The 17,389-nt window shown below is 38.8% G+C and overlaps 1 protein-coding gene across 3 annotated transcripts in view; it reads right to left on the reverse strand.

Moving 5' to 3' along the window:
* Positions 1-17,389, reverse strand: part of LOC145337821 (ERC protein 2) — a 731,415-nt gene that overhangs the window by 368,393 nt on the left and 345,633 nt on the right. For all 3 annotated transcript variants that reach the window (XM_080182675.1, XM_080182674.1, XM_080182676.1), the window contains one exon: positions 1,316-1,456. In XM_080182675.1, the coding sequence (XP_080038801.1) occupies positions 1,316-1,456 (141 nt within the window). The remainder of the gene's footprint in view (positions 1-1,315; positions 1,457-17,389) is intronic.

Below are 17,389 nucleotides of genomic sequence, written 5' to 3' on the forward strand. Positions count from 1 at the left end.
CCTCACAGCACTAGCGACCTGGATTCGATTCTGGCCTTGAGTGTCTGCACGTTCTCCCAGTGTCTGCGTGGGTTTCCTCCATGTGCTGGGTTTCCTCCCACAGTCCAAAGACATGCAAGTTAGATGCTTTGGCCATGGTAAAGATATAGGGTTGCAGGAAACGATGGTTGGGGGTGGGCTCTTTCAGAGAGTCAGGTAGACTCGATGGGCTGAATGGGATTCCTTTTGTACTGGGATGATAAAGTTTACCAATATTTCATTTTCTAAAATTTTCACTCAACACAGCAGAAGTGCTTCTGGCAAGTGCTGCATTTAAAGTTTATCTTTAAAAACAAGATTTTACCCATATGCACGGATTTTGCATTTGGAGATGAAGTGATGGTGCTCACTGCTGACCTCAAAGAAAACTGCCGACAAAGATTTAGTAAACTCCATAGCAGGGATTTCACTATTCCGATGTTCATTTCAGTTTGGCATCCGTTTTAGTGGATCTCCCATATCCAACAACAGTAATACCAGCAAGCAGGCTAAACAGCCAATCTCATTTAAAAATCATCATAAACAGCAAACCAGTTGGTAAAAACGGGTCTCATCATTCACTTTCTATAATCTTACAGAAAGTAAAATCAAGATTGAGATATGCAAATAGGTTTAAGATAGAAACTGAAATATCAGATTTTCTTTTAATGCAGGCTTTGGAATGGATTTGATAAGTTTGTCATTGCATAAATGTAAAATTAGTTCCTCAAAGTCAGGGAGGTTGTTCAGCAAAAATGTATGATGTTATATTTCAAGAAGAAATTAGATTTGGTTCTTGGGGTTAAAGAGGCCAAGAGATTGTGGGGGGGGGGTGGAGAGAGAAAGAGAGAACATAGGATCAGGATATTGAATTTGATGATCAGCCATGATCAATATCATGGTGGAGCAGGCTCAAAGGGCCAAATGGCCTACTCCTGCATCTATTTTCTATGTTTCTATATGTTGTAAAAATCTACTTACACCTCATCAACAAGGCTCAACTTTTTCAAAACAGTTACAGTGAGGCCAACAGCATTAAAAGTCCAAGTTCACGTTAAAACAGTGAATTCTAATTTATTTCCATCTGTGGGGACTTCAGTGACACATCCTGTGGCAGAATCAAGAAATCATTGATTTCTGCTTTCAACTGTGCATGCAGGGGCACCAGAAGTTAGTATCAATCCTGGGGTAGTGCTAGTGAAGACTGATGGTTTTATTATAACCACAATACTTAAACTATTGTAAAAAGGCTACATGACAACTACTGAAACACAAATTATAACCTCAGGTTACTAACCTCTTTTTCTGCTAGCTCAGCTTGCAAATTGTTAATCTTCTCTTTAAGGTCCTTATTTTCTTTTTTATACGACTCAACCTCTTCCAATCTTTCACGATCATCTCTTTCACGTTGCTCCTTGAGACGTTCTATAATTCTTTCCTACAAGAGAGCCCGGCAATTAAAGAGAAAGTCATTTACGACTCAAACTTTAAATCACAACATGTGTATGAAAGATCTGATTTTTATCCAACATAATACAAAAGTTTATCAATATTAGTATTTATGAATGCTTTAACATGCTACACATTGTTAGCTATCCAACCCGGAAATTTTACTAATCAGAAATACCAGTTGTCCAAAAAATCTTTTGAGCAAACCCTCACTAAAATAATGGCCATGACAGTGAAGTAATTTGGGAAAAGTAACATAGAAGATAACAGAAAATGCTGGAGAAACTCAGCAGGTCTGACGGCATCTGTGGAGAAAGAATAGAGCCAACGTTTCAAGCCAAAGGGTCATCCACACTTAAAACGTTAGCCCTATGTTGTCAAACCTGCTAAGTTTCTTCAGCATTTTCTGTTTTTGTTTCAGATTCCAGCATCCAGAGTATTTTGCCTTCATGGAAGTTACAATATTTAGATAAATAAAACAAGTTTTATTCCTGCTTCGTAACATTTTATCACAGTTTTATGTTTTTAAGTAAATATATCTCCTGTTATTCTAGTTCTCACACATCCGGTTAGCCATCCTAATATCATTCTATAATCCAGAAAATTGCAAAATCCCGGACTGGAGAGTTTACAGTGTACTAGATACTTGATACATATTTGAATCTGGTATTGTAAACAATTTTGATGTAAAGGTTTCTGTAATTTATAACCCTGTAGTAACTACTTAATAAAACATTGTCTTGAGTGGTGTAAACATTTATATGCTGCTATCAAGTTATAAAATAAAACTTGAATAATAAACCCTTACTCAACAAAAGATTGAATTTTCAGTTAATATATTTTCAGAAAATATTTGTATAGTTTCCTGAAAGTCTTGAAAAATATTCCTGGTTGGATTTAGTATCAACACTTTGATATACATATTATTCTAGTCACAGTAAAAATTGCATCCTTTCATAGTGACTGCATTTCTTGGAACAACTGAGTTAAAAACTGGAGCCAATAATTGCCAAATTACAACAATATAATAATAACAGCTATTAGCAAAACACCTCATTGAGAAACAACTGAATCTCATCATTATAAACTTGTGGGGACCAGGGAAATATCAGTTCTAATCATGGATTCATGTAATTGAGGTTTGAAGTTCTCTCTTGACTGTAATGGAGCTTTACGCAGAACCATGGGGGGACAGGGGAACAAAGTTTGCAATAACAGAGTTTATTATAACAAGGTTCTACTATAGGCCACAGCTTCTACAACTCAACCACAAAAATTTTTGTTGTAAAAAAAAATGTAATCAAGCAGTTGGTTTTGAGCCTCCAGGGACGTTGAATGTTTAAAGAGGCAGCACAGATGGGGAATGATCCCTGAGGCAAGCCTGCTTCTTGGCAAGCTCTGTTACTCCCTGAACTTTTGCCAGGGCTGGTCAACTTAGGTCTGACTGTGCCAGATTTGCTATTGGAAGACACTCGGTTAAAGGAGAAATAAACATTAGGTGTGAAGCGTCCTTCATTTCTGACAAGGCTACCATCAACTGAATTCTCAAGGCTTGCCTTACTCACTCTCCCCTAATTCGGCCTGGATACCCTAAAACTGATTGAGGCAGGCATGTACTAGAGGAGACTGATTCACAAGATGCTTTTTCTGCACCAGAATGAACTGAGGTGTATATGAGCTACTCACTTAATTACATGATCTTCAGAAACATTTGTCAATTAGAGATGATCCCTTTGCAATCCGAACTGAATACCTTTGATTCTTTGACTGCAGGAGTGGTGCTAGAAAAGTTGGTTTGGGTCAGATCTTCTAGTCTTTAATTGTTACTGTGTCAGAAGTGAACTAAATAACTAGCCAATTGCTTCTCAAAATATAAAGTACATGAAATAATGTTGTGCAATGTACTATGAGCAGAATCCTGTCGATGGGTAACCTTGAAAATTTTGCTAGTAAGGTGCAGCAAGGTTCACAATCCACCTTTGATTTGACAAGAAGTAACACAATAAACCCACAACATGAGATGTTAGTGTAGTATCATTACTGATGGCATTGTTGTGCTGCACCAACAGTAATAGAAAATGAATAACAAACAGCTGCAACCGGCATATTCTCAGTGTTTGCTATAGTATTTTCCCTTTGATTTTGGACCAGTAATTATCCTTATAGTCCTGATAATCTGGAGTCATTGCCAGAAACGAGGACTATGCGCAGACTCCATCGCTGTTTTTACTGTGCAGCTAGTTTCTAGATACCTAAACATCTGACAGCAGCTTAGTCTTTTGGAATAATGTAGTCAGCAGATGGGCTGACAAGACATATTCCCCAATCACCACATTAAGGCATCCTCATGCAATTGAGATGTCATTATAATTGGTTGGAAAATGCTTACAATCTATCCTGTAACACAAGTACCAGGGAATCCAATATTGAAAGCCCAAAAAGTGACTTTTCAAAGTTACTGTTCAGCATTCTGAATCGGTGTTGATTTCCTGTTAGGAGCAACTGGGGCAGCACGGTGGCACAGTTGTCAGCACTGCTGCCTCACAGCACCAGGGACCCAGGTGCAATTCCAGCCTTGGGTCACTGTCTGTGTGGAGTTTGCACATTCTCTCCGTGTCTGCATGGGCTTCTTCCGGGTGCTCCTGTTTCCTCCCACAGTTCAAAGGTGTGCAAGTGAGTTAAATTGGCCGTGCTAAATTGACCCTAGTATTGGAGGAACATGACGGTAAATATGTGGGGTTACGGGAATAGGGCCTGGGTGGGACTGTGCTTGGTACAGACTCGAAGGGCCAAATGGCTTCCTTCTGCACTGCAGGGATTCAATGGGTTCTACGAAGAAATTGTTACAGAATCCAGCAATCTCACTGCTAGTTAATGTAATTCCCTATATAAAAGAAAAGCTGAAAGTCAATCATATGTTGAAAAGAACTGACTGCTCCAAGCGGAGGAGAGAGTAGTGCCAGAAGTCAGACAGAATGAGCTGAACAATTACTTAAATACGATAAATTAGATCAAAAAAGTCCATTAAATTGTCCAAAATTTGGTGTCTCATTTCTGTTGACTTTCTTTTGTTGTATTTTTTGATGCTCTGTGAATTGCAATTTTTAAAATTAAAATTACTTACCATTAGCAACCTATTTATCTCGGCTTGTGATTTTCTGAATTTGAAGGACAAGTGTAGAAAATGTTGTTTATGGCACAGATTTATTAGATAGATCACATTGGTCCTAAATCAAAGGGTAAAATACCTGGAATTCTACAAGCAGTGCTAAAACAAACTAGAGCTGAGAATATACCTGTTGCCACTGTTCGTTATTTATTTGATATTTGTATTGGCACAATACAACAATGCCATCAGTATTGATACTACACTAATATCCCTGCTGAGTTTTTAAACAGACTTTTATAAAATAAGAGTCATTTCCAGAATACTACTCAAGATACATTGCATATAATACAATGCATTAGTTACTTCACTTGAATTTGACATAAAGACCTACTTTGTGAATGAAGATCATGCTTAACAAACTTCCTTTGCAATATACTTTTCTCAACACAAGTTTTGCAGGCTAAACAAATAAAACATTAAGGCAACTCGTATTTCATGAACTTTTGATCTGTGGTCTTTTGCTTGCACAAAGCCAATTCTATTAAGTTGTGCCACAGATTCTCAGTGGTTATCATAACTGCATATTAAGTCAACAATGGATACAGCTAGATGAACATGTGCACAGGAAAGCTATTTATGTTCTGGACAAGTCTATGTTTCCTCAATTATAAGCAAAACAAAAGCATCTTAGAATCTAAAAGAGACCTCATGAAAAGTTGATGAACTGTCACAAGACATCTTTGACTAACCACCAGCAGAAAAAGCATGGCCTTGACATCTTTCAATAGTCTCTGGCTTACACCCAAGCAACACTTGTCTTTTGGCAGGGCCACATGGAATGAAACTGGGAAGAATAACAGGGAAGCAGAGGACACATTATTCTAATATGTCACTGTACTGTAAACAAGGACAATTCCTGAAAATTGCAAACATCATAGGATGGATTAGATGGTATGCTGTTAAAATCACCACGCTAATGAAAATACAATGATACAATCACCCCAAATGGTAAATAACCAAATCAAATTTATGATCTATCACATTAAATGCACAAATCAGAATACAGAAGCAACTAAATCTCACTCAGCCCCTATACAAAATAAATACCCATAAAATTCCATCAAACCATCCTACAGCTATTAAGACTATAGAACACATAAAAAAAAACACAAAGCAGAATCATGGCTTTTTAAAAGGCAGTTAAATATCATTTTAGCTTGGGCATTTGATTGTTTTATAAAATGATCAATTTCTCTTGAGTAACATATTTATTTTCCTGGAATCCTTTCAACAGTTACAAGCTATATTGTGTGACGCCAGTAATCTTCCAATGTCATATTTTGACTAAGAAAGTAAGAAAAATAAAAATGTAAATTACAAAACACTATCACATAAACATGGAAACACAATGCTGAACATGAGAACACTTTGAAAGGAAGAAGAAACTATTGCCACTGGAAAAATACATACACCAAGAGGATGAGATAATCAAGTTCAGGGTATTAATGGAATTGCTTTCATCAGTAATATTACTCCAGAGCCAAACACTTAGATACAAAGTAGATTAATTGATCATATTGTTCTCCACCTTCTGAGTCCTGCTAAGTTGCTCCAGTTGAGATTAACTTTATTTGGGCTGAATAGGTGGCTTGATAAAAAGCTTGCTTGTGGGACATTTCTCACCCCGTGATGCCACATTGGTATGCTTAAAAGCAGCACATCTGTTCAGCTGCAAGTGCTTTATATGCATAATCAAGTAAGCAATTTCTTAAATTGTCTGAACTTATGTCTCACTTAACATTTGGTGACATACATACAGTAATCTGTTATGTTTTCATTCTCTAACTAAAACTTCCAATGTGTTACAAATCAACAATCAAGTCTGTGAACACCAAACAGACTCTTCCAGGTTCTTTAATTTTTGTTTGCAAGCTCCAAGCATTAATGAGAAGCACAACAGGCAAAATAATTGCTCACTACATCAACACTCAAAAATATAATATTTTCTGTTTACTGACAATAGGTAACCAACCATTTGCTTTTCTTACACAGGAACGTTGGCTTACTACTGATTCTAAGCCCAATCAGCCCCCAGAGCTGCTCCACTATTCAATAAGATCATTGATTTTCTGACTGGGGTGTCAGAGCTTCCTGTCTGACCCCTATATCCTCAACTCCCTTGTATTTCAAAAATCTACCTAACTCAGCCTCGAATAAATTCAAAGACCTGGCAGCCTCCATTGCTTTCTGTGGAAGAATAACAACACCCTGTGGGGGAAAAAAAAACTATTTTCTCATCTCTGCCTTAAAAAGGAGGCCTCTTATTTATAAGCCGTGAGCCCTGGTTCCAGTTTCTCTCACGAGGGAAACATCTGCCCAGTTTTCAAATGATCAAGTTCCCTCAGGATCTGATGTGTTTCAGTAAGTTCACCTCTCATTCTTCTAAATTCTAATGGAAATAAGCCCAACATGTTTAATCTTCCTCCACAAAATAAATCCTTCAGCCCAAGAATGAGTTGGGTGAACCTTCTCTGAACTGTTTTTAATGCAATTATATTATTTTTCAATAAAGAGACCAAAGCTGTACGCAGTACTTCACAATTGGTCTCACCAAGGCCCTGAACAGCAGCAGTAAAACTTCCCCACTGTTATATTTTCACCGCCCCCCCCCCCCCCCCCACCTTGAAATAAACAACATTCCACTTGCCTTCCCAATCACTTGCTATACCTGCATGCTAACTTTGTGCAATTTGTATACCAGGGCACACAGGCCCTCTGCATCAGTCAGTTCTGCAATCTCTCTCTGTTTAAATAATATACTACTTTTCTATTCTTTCTGCCAAAGTGGACAAGTTCACATTTTACCACATTTATACTACAGCTGTCAAATACTTGCCCATTCACTTAAACTGGCTATTTCCCCTTTGTAGACTCAGTTTCAAGCAACACCGACCTATACAAGAAAGCCAGACATGATCTAAGGAGATCTATCAAAGATGCCAAAGGACATCTTTGATGGGACCAAGCTCGAGTCCCAGGCTAGCCACATTGAGTACGGCATGGTCTGCAAGACGTAGCAGGCTACAAGGCGAGGCACGTAAAATCCCCAGCTCTAACACACCCTTCCCTGATGAGCTCAATGCATTCTACACCCGTTTTGAGCAACTGGAAGCCCTGAGTGAACCGGTATCTGGGGTCACCATTGCAGATATCAGAGTATTTTTCTTGAAGGTCAAGCCACAGAAAGCGACTGGCCCAGATAGGGTACCCGGATAAGCACTCAGATTCTGCGTGGATCAGCTGATGGAGGTATTCACAGACATCTTCAACCTCTCTTTACAACAATCTGGGGTCCCTATCAGCTTCAAGAAGTCAGCCACCATCCCGGTACCGAAGAAAAACCAAGCAGCGTGTCTTAATGACTATCGGCCGGTGGCTCTGACATCCATCATTATGAAGTGCTTCAAAAGGTCAGTCGTGGCACGAGTCAATTCCAGCCTCCCGAACTACCTGGATCCACTACAGTTTGCTTACCACCGCAACAGGTCCACAGCAGACACCAACCCCCGGCCCTACACTCAACTCTGGAACACCTAGATAACAAGGACACCCGTGTCAGACACCTATTTATTGACTACAACTCAGCCTTTAACACCATTATTCCCACAAAACTCATCTCCAAACTCCGAACCCAAACTTGGCAACTCCCTTTGCAACTGGATCCTGAACTTCCACAAACAGTAAGGAGAGGCAACAACACCTCCTCCACGATCATCCTCAACACCGGTGCCCCACGAGGCTGCGTTCTCAACCATCTACTATACTCCTTATACACCTGTGACTGTGTGGCCAAATTCCCCTCCAGTTTAATTTTCATGTTTGCTGACGACACCACAATAGTGGGTCGGGTCTCAAACAATGATGAGACAGAGTACAGTAATGAGATAGAGAACCTTGTGATCTGGTGTAACAACAATAATCTCTCCCTCAATGTAACAAAATGAAGGAAATTGTCATCAACTTCAGAAAGCGTGTAGGAGAATATGCCCCTGTCTACACCAATGGGGATGAAGTAGAAAGAATCAACGGCTTCAAGTTTTTAGATGTCCAGATCACCAACAACCTGTCCTGGTTCCACCATGCCAACACCATAGTTAAGAAAGCCCACCAAGGCCTCTACTTTCTCAGAAGACTAAGAAAATTTGGCATGTAAGCTACAACTCTCACCAAATTTTACAGATGCAACATAGAAAGCATTCTTTTTGGTTGTATCACAGCTTGGTATGGCTCTTGCTCTGCCCAAGACCACAAAGGCCTACAAAAGGTTGCGAATGTAGCCCAATCCATCATGCAAACCAGCCTCCCATCCAATGGCTCTGTCTTGGCAAAGCAACCAGCATAATTAAGGACCCAACACACCCTGGATATTCTCTCTTTCGCCTTCTTCCACTAGGAAAAAGGCACAAAAGTCTGAGGTCACGTACCAACTGACTCAAGAACAGCTCCTTTCCTGCTGCCATCAGACTTACCTTGATTTTTCTCTACACCTTAGCTACAATTGTAACACTACATTCTGCACTCTCTCATTTCCTTCTCTATGAACAGTATGTTTTGTCTACATAGCGCACAAGAAACAATACTTTTCACCGCATGTGACAATAATAAATCAAATCAAATTTTTACCCCCTTTTAACAACTTACTATCCTATCTATCTTGGTGTCATTGGCAAAGTTAGCCATCATACCTTTAGTTCCTTCATCCAAGTCATTGATATAATTTGTAAATAATTCAGCTAGCCAACCCAAAAAGCTACCTTCTGCTTCCTATCAGCGAACTAATCCTTTATCCATGTTGACATGTTACTGTCGACATATCTGAATAAAACAAAAATGACATCTCCCTCTCCAAGTTGGAACTTCACGTTTTACAAAACCGAGTTGAATGTTGCACAAAGTCACCTGCCAACAAGAAACACCACGCTGTTAATTCAAGAGCAAATCTTTTTGGTCTTGAATCTGTGTCGTTTCCCATCTTCCTACATCCTGTCTTATTCGGGTTTCTGCTCATAGCAGTGTCAGCACTCTTGCACTGCCCACCTTCCTGCCTTTTCCTCTCAAACTCCAATTTCTAACTGCACCGTCCGTTCTTCATGCTCGTTTCCCTTCTGCAGCTAAATCTCCTAGATCATTTTTTCCACCTCTTTCAATATAGTTGCCACTTTTAAATATCTATTTCTGTTCAGGTCAATGTTTTAAGCCAGCAGCATGCCAGTAATGCAAATCAGAATCCAACCACTGTCAATAACTGTTGCAAATTTCAAATCTATATCTATTATTCTCTCGAGTTCAGCATTATCCAGTCCTATTGTATGTGTATTCCAGATAACCTACTATCCAAAACAAAAAGAGTTTACTCCAGTTAAATTAGGCTACTGGCATCCTTGTGCCACTCCATATGTATGCTGACTTTTCTATATTTTGAAATATTAACTCAGAAACTGTCTGCTGGAGATGATATCAACAGTAAACTCAAAAACTGTGATGAACAAACAACAAAAATCTATCCCACAGCAAAATTTGTCTGTTCCCTGCAGCTCATCACAGTTACACAGTAAATTACACAAATTTGTCCTGTGAAATGTGTCAAATTCATTTTATAAAGGAGAACAGCAAAATTGAAGTTCACTAATTTAGAGAGCACAGCTCCCTTTTTTGCCTCTCATTGACTTTCCAGATTCAGACCCGTCGGAAACATTCTGCTCCAACCTCTCCAGCTCCTCCCCTTAGTTCTCAGTACTGAGGATTGGTTTGCCAAACTGCTCATCAAAGTGACAACCTTGAAAAGCTACCCCAGCCTGGTGTAGCAGCCATGGCAACTACAATGCATATTTCGATTCTTCTCAGTTCTATGAAGCATATTAGGAAGTTTTTTTTCTAATGTTAAAGGTGCTAATTAAATGCAAGTTGTTGCTGCTTTTGGCTGAGCTCTCCAGTGGCACCTCTGAAGGAAAACTAAACCAACTTTACAGCTGCAAAGCTGTCTGGAATGTGCTAATAACAACCTGTCCCTCCCCATCCCGCCCCTTGTCTCAAAAGCAGTACGGATAACAGTTTCAATGGCTAAGCCATTTCTTCTTGGCCACAAGAATTCTGAGCCATTGGATTGCAGTTTGGTTGCAGCCTGAGTTTTCTGCTATCAAGTCAGGAAAGTATGCTGGAAGTCTGAAAATTACTGCTTTTCAACCTGAATTTGACATCAGAAGGGTGTAAAATATCAAAATGTTACATACACAGCGAATGCTTCAATGGATCGTATACTAATTGTTTTTCAAGTGGTAGAGGGGGAAAATGGATTTTAGCAATTTACAATAACAAACTAATTCAACTTTAAAAATAACAATATTCACAATGATTATTGACATTTGGGATAATTTTGTCAAACTTACTTTTCTCCAAAGCAACTAGCTCAATTTTAGGACAATGAAATCTTTCAGTGAGTTACTAATTCCTTGTTGTTTATTAATAATTCATAGACTACTTTTAAAAGGTTACTTATATATAATAAATGGTACAGGTCACTTAGATTGGCTCACCAGAAGTAAATTATCAAACCAAAATAGTAAAATGAATATCTTACATAGTTCATGACTCTGAAAACATTTTAGAGTATCAGGAGTTGACTAACTTGAAATCTGGTTACATATAGGACAGATGTCAAAAGTAATCTTAGCAGCCAATGTTAAATGACTCTAATATTGTGTTATACTACTTTCTACTCCATATTTCAGAGGCAATAATTGTATCAGTGCGCTCTTTTATTCATCTTATTTGCATTGGCAGCATTAATCCATCCCATTCATCACAGGAGCAGAAACAGAATTAAAATAAATACGTAGCTTATTATAAGGCTCATCGCAATGCCTATTGGTTTGTGAATTTTGACATTGTAAAAACTCTTTGCGAAAGTTAGCTTAAACAAAGATAAAGTTAATTTATTCACATTTGCAATTTAAAACTCTCTCAGCAACAATTTACCATTATTCCACAAAATGAGATGATGGCCTACTGGTGTAATCGCCAGACTATTAATCCAGAAACTCAATTAATGTTCTGGGGATCTGTGTACGAATCCTGCCACGGCAGATGGTGGAATTTGAATTCAATTTTAAAAAATCTGGAATTATGAATCTAATGATAACTATGAAACCATTGTTGATTGTCGGAAAAGCCATCTGGTTCACTAATGTCCTTTAGGGAAGGAAATCTGCCGTTGCTACCTGGTCTGGCCTACACGTGACTCCAAACCTACAGCAATGTGGTTTACTCTCAACAGCCCTCAGGCAACTAGGAATGGATAATAAAGACTGGCCAGCCAGCAATGCCCACGTCCAATGAATGAATTAAAAAAAAAGACATATCATAGCTTTAACAGGACAGCAGTATAGCCAAGAGTAGAAACCACCTACATCCATCCCAATTTAGCAAAACGTACAACAAATTAAACTCAAAAGAAACTCAAGTTCCTTAAAAGAAACAAAATGCTAATGTCTTAAGTGGATAATAGCAATAACTATGTGGGTAATTCAGGTCTATCATTTGGGATTCCCTAAACCAGAGGGCCAAATAAAAAGCCAATGACTTAGAAACATTATTTCTCCAATCGACTATCATAAGATAAGCAACCTGCTCCCTGCATGAAAATACCTGACAGCACCTCTACGAGAAATGTCCAATTCTAATCCACTAAAGCACCATGAGTCTAACATTCAACTGCAGGAGAAGTACTGACCACAATTTTATAAAACCTTCAAAATAACTTCCAGTCCCAAAATCTGGTACTGCTAAGAGATAATAGCAAGTAATGTGGACAGGAGGAGAAACATTGATCGAAATGTCTCACAGGTGTCATCAAATGATTTAAATAAAAATTAAAGGTGTCTGCTCAAAACCAAAATGGATCTAACTGAGGCCTGTCCATGTCTTAACAAGACTATTGTAAGAGTACATAAGTACAGTAAGTGATTAGACAATTAGACAGATACGTTCAAGGGGACATAAGTTCACAGCTAGCTGGGAGCTTAGTATAAGGGTGACACATGGGTGAGGTGTTCAAATGATTAAAAAAACTTAACTCAAGTGTAATTCAAACTCTGCTCAAGCCCAGAGAGTAATTTAACTACACAAAGAAATGCAATCACGATAATGTATGCAAAGTAGAAACTTGATTAGAGTTATAGAGAGCTAATTACTGCGAATGGGAACTTGTCCACATTGACACGATACATGGTCGCTGTATTATGGACACAGCAGAAACTTGATTAGCTTTACAAAAGAAGCACTTATTTCAACCAGAGATTGGTCTGGTCTTCTAATGAGGCATCGATATTATGATTGTCTAGTACTGTTTGTGTCATGCGACATTGGATACTTGAGTGTATGACTACGTAAGACAAACTTGGTCATTGAACAGTCTCTCGCTCTCTCTCTCATGCACATGGATAGAATAAAATATTGTTTGGATCTTCAACAGCTGTATAACAGGTGTCGCTTGATACACCACAATACCTTTGCTCTGAGCTTTTCCCTTCAGTCTTTTGAGAATGATTATGAAGTAATACCTTTAACTTTCCAGTTCCAATTCAGCGACCAAAGAAAACAGTTTGCTTTATTCTCTGATTAACTATTTTCTCTTCGGCCAGGACTTTACGCTCCTGTTTGTGCTGGGCAGGTTTGGTGGCACAAGTGAAAAATATTGCAAGAAAACTGTAGATACATTTTCGGCCCGTGCAAATACAAGTCGTGGGCACCCCCTCCCCTCAGCAGTGGCGGGCCACATTTGCCACCATTCAATGTCAGGAATGTCATCATAGCTATGTTAGTCAAGGCAACCTTCTGGAGTGGGGCCACAAGCTTCCTTGAAGGCCTGGAGAGAAGAGTTCATGGCACGGGTTTCAGTATGGTCTGGTTGGAATGACAGTGGTTGGCAGATTTCAGTGAAGGACCCCATTTCAGCTGAAACTGTTCAGTTTGAGCTCTATTGACATGTTTGGAGTCAGACTAGTCACACAATCGTATCCACTTAAGCAGCACTTAGGTATGACAGTGCCAATGATTGCTGTCTAGCATTCAATCTTTAACACACAGGCTTCCAAATTCAATTACTGTAATGGTATGGTTGTAAAACTAACCATTGCCCAACTGAGCAAGCAATTATATCCCCTTAGAAAGGTGACCATGGCACACAGCCAGAGTATAGCCATCCTAATCCTTGGTTCTGTGCTAACATGCGCCTTGGTGGCACAAGTGAAAAATATCGCAAGAAAGCCTTAGATGCATTTTTGGGCAATGCAAATGCAGGTCATCGGCATCCCCGCCCCTCATCAGTAATGGACCCCCATGGGCCAACTGAAGTTCAAGGCCTCGGAATGAAGATTAGTACAATGCCGGAATCTGGAATGAGAGCTCAGGATGTAATAGGTTGGCCCAAACTATTGCCACTCAGTCAAACAGTGCCAGGCAGTGATAGTGTGGGATTTTGCAGGTTACAGCACTTTAGATGCAGGTCCAGGTGCCTTCTAAATTAGTTCAGCAATTCCGCCTCAACCAGCAATTTAGGCACTGAATTCCAGAAATCCACCACATTCTGGCTGAAAACCTATTTTCTTCATGTCCCCTCTAATATTTCTACCAATTACCTTAAATCTTTGTCCCCTGTAATTGATCCCTCAGCTAGGGGGGAAACAAGTCTTTCTTGTCCACCCTTCATAATTTTGTAGACCTCATTTAGGTCACCCATTAGCCTCTTCTATTGTAAGAGAAACAACCCTGGGGAATATCAATCAAATGGGTGTAGAAGGAAACTTGAGTTAAAAAAGTTCATTTTTAGAGAATAAGGACTTTGTACTTTCACTATCTTTAACATACTGGAGAGTAGTTATCAACTTTTTTTTATTTTTGCATAATAAAATTATTTTGTTTTAAACCATGAAACTCATGGCTTCATACTTTCAGTGAATAACTGGGTGTTTTGGATTGCCAGAAAAAAAATGTTCTTGGTCTCTGCTAAGATCATAAAAATTGGGGGCTCTTTTGGGATTGCAAATTCACAGATTTGTGAAGGGTCAGCTGGGATTTGCTTAAGTTTAGGCAAACAATAGTGCACAGTGAATTTTACTATTCTTAGTGAACAGCTGAATGGCTAAGTCAGTTGCCAAGACTATTCTAGAGAGGGAAGATTCACTCCTGGGTGTTTTGCAACAATTACCCAAAGTTGGGTTATTAGAATTAGCAGAAGAGTTGAAGGGAAGTAAAAGCTGGTGCTAAAACAGCCAAAAGCGTATATATTTTAGCACAGCATTTGGAACTTAAAGAGGAAGAGGCTCAACCAGATAACGCACAGTCTGAAATAGTTAAAATGCAATTGTCGATGAAACAAGTTGAATTGTAAAGAGAAAGAGAAAAGCAAAAAAATCAAACTCAAAAAGTAAACAAAAACAAAAGGGATTTGGGAAAAAAGGAAAGAACATAAACAAAAGGACTGAAAAATTGAACTTGAGAGAAAAGGCAGCAAGGAAAAATTCAAGAAATCTCAACTCTTAAAGTAATCTTTGAAATAGTACTCAAACTAACCTCCAATTTCTGATGATTACTTACTTGAGTTTTTTGGGGCTGTAAGTCAATTGGTGTGGAAGGAAATCTGAGTAAAGTAGTTCAGTTTGGAGTGCAAGTAACTGCGTTAATTGCATTTTTAATATCTTTAATATAACTGACTATTTAAGGTACAGCATAGTTATTAGTTTTCATGTTGTTTGATTTTTGCTGTGTCATTTTTTTTACTCTTCTAAACAGTAAACCTTGAATTAGTTTAGTAAGCACCTAGATTTCTGGATTTCCAAAATTGATACTTCACCAATATTGTATCATTTTCCTCCCAAACCCTATCACAAAAATCACTACATTTCATGCGATGCGCTTCCTGTCAGTCGTGTCCACCATTAACTATGCCCCATATTTCTGTGCTGTCTGCAAATTTGCCTCCCAATACCAAGTGCAACTCACTTATATTTTTGACAAGAGCAACTGTCTCATACTGACCACAAGGGATAAACACTGTGTTCCCATCTATTCAGTCCAAAAATCATGTTTGGACATGCATAATTTTATCAAAGGACTGGATAGATGCAAATCGACACACTTCCGTTATGGGGATTCATAGAATCCTACAGTGCAGAAGGAGGCTATTTGACCCATCGAGTCTGCACTGACCACAATCCCACCCAGGCCCTATTCCTGTAGCCCCACAAAATTAACCTACTATTCCCCCTGGCACTAGGGTCCATTTCACATGGCCAATCAACCTAACCCACACATCTTTGGTCTCTGGGAGGAAACTGGAGCAACCGGAAGAAATCCTCGCTGACACAGGGAGAATGTGCAAACTCCACACAGACAGTGGTCTGAGGCTGGAATTGAACTTGGATTCCTGGTGCTGTGAGGCACAGTGCTAACCACTGTGCCACTGTGTGCCCAGTTAAGAGGGGTCAGTCGTAGAACCATTGTTTTTCTTGATATAAATTAATGACTTGGGTGTGCAGGCCACTACTTCAAAACATGCAGATAATACCAAACTTGGAGCTGTCTTAACAATGGGAGTGATAGAACTCAAGAGGGTAACAAACAAGCTGGTGTAATGGGCAAACACGAGGCAGATGAAGTTTAACAAATAAAGTGATAAATTTTGGTGGGGAGAATAAAGAGAATTAATATAAACTATAACCATTCTAAAGAAGGCGCAGGAAGAAAGAGATTGTGGGTACATGTGCACAAATGGTCAAATTTGTCATTGCATGTTAAAAAGAAACTGTTTTAAGAAAGCACACAGAATCCTAAGTTTCACATATAGAGGCATTGAGGACAAAAGCAAGGAAGATTCAATGAACTTTTTAAAAGCCATATAGATCATGAGGATTCAAGACAGAGTAGATAAGTGAGATACTGCTCCCATTGGCATGAAGGTTGAGAAAGCAAAGTGCAGCAATTCAAGGTTTTTGATCAAAGAACCAAAGGTAACAAAGAAAAACATTTTTGCGCTGAGCGATTATAATCTGGAATGCACTGTCTGAAAGAGTGGAGAAGACAGATTCAGTTGTGGCTTTCAAAAATGGAATTAGTAAGTGCATGAAGGGGGTAAATTGTTAAGCTACAGGGAATGATCAGGCAAAGGGACTCACTGGATTGTGCTTGCAGAGTCAACACAAGCTTGACAGGCTGAACGATCTCTCTCTGCATTGTAACTATTCTGAGATTCTCAGAAGGCAATGACCAGTGAGGCCAATATCAATGTTGTACTTCTAAAGGCAGGATAAAATGAATATTCACTTAGAAAGATGTGGATTAATTCAAAGGATTCAGCACAGATTTGAGGAAGGCAAATCATGTTTAAGAGTTGTTTGAGGATTAACATTGCGTTGACAAAGAAAATGCAGTGGATTAAAGCAAAAACAGAAACTCAGTGGGTCTTGCAGTCTCTGTGGAGAGAAACAGAGCCAACGTTTCGAGTCCAATAAGACACTTGTTCAGAACCTGTAGTTAGTGTTTGTATGGACTTTTCAAAATGTATTTTTAAAATGCCCCTTCAGAGATGTGTTGCTGAATTAAGATGTATGATATCAAATGAAATGTAAACCATGCATAGACAGAATACACAACAGCAGTGTATTACAAATCAAATAATATTACACTATGCTTCATTATAAATTGAATATTTGGCACATGGTTGTCTTTAAGTCTAATTTTCTGTTGACTTCATTACAC

The sequence above is a fragment of the Carcharhinus amblyrhynchos genome, chromosome 3, assembly GCF_965287045.1.
Source record: "Carcharhinus amblyrhynchos chromosome 3, sCarAmb.v2.hapA, whole genome shotgun sequence".
NCBI lineage: Eukaryota > Metazoa > Chordata > Chondrichthyes > Carcharhiniformes > Carcharhinidae > Carcharhinus > Carcharhinus amblyrhynchos.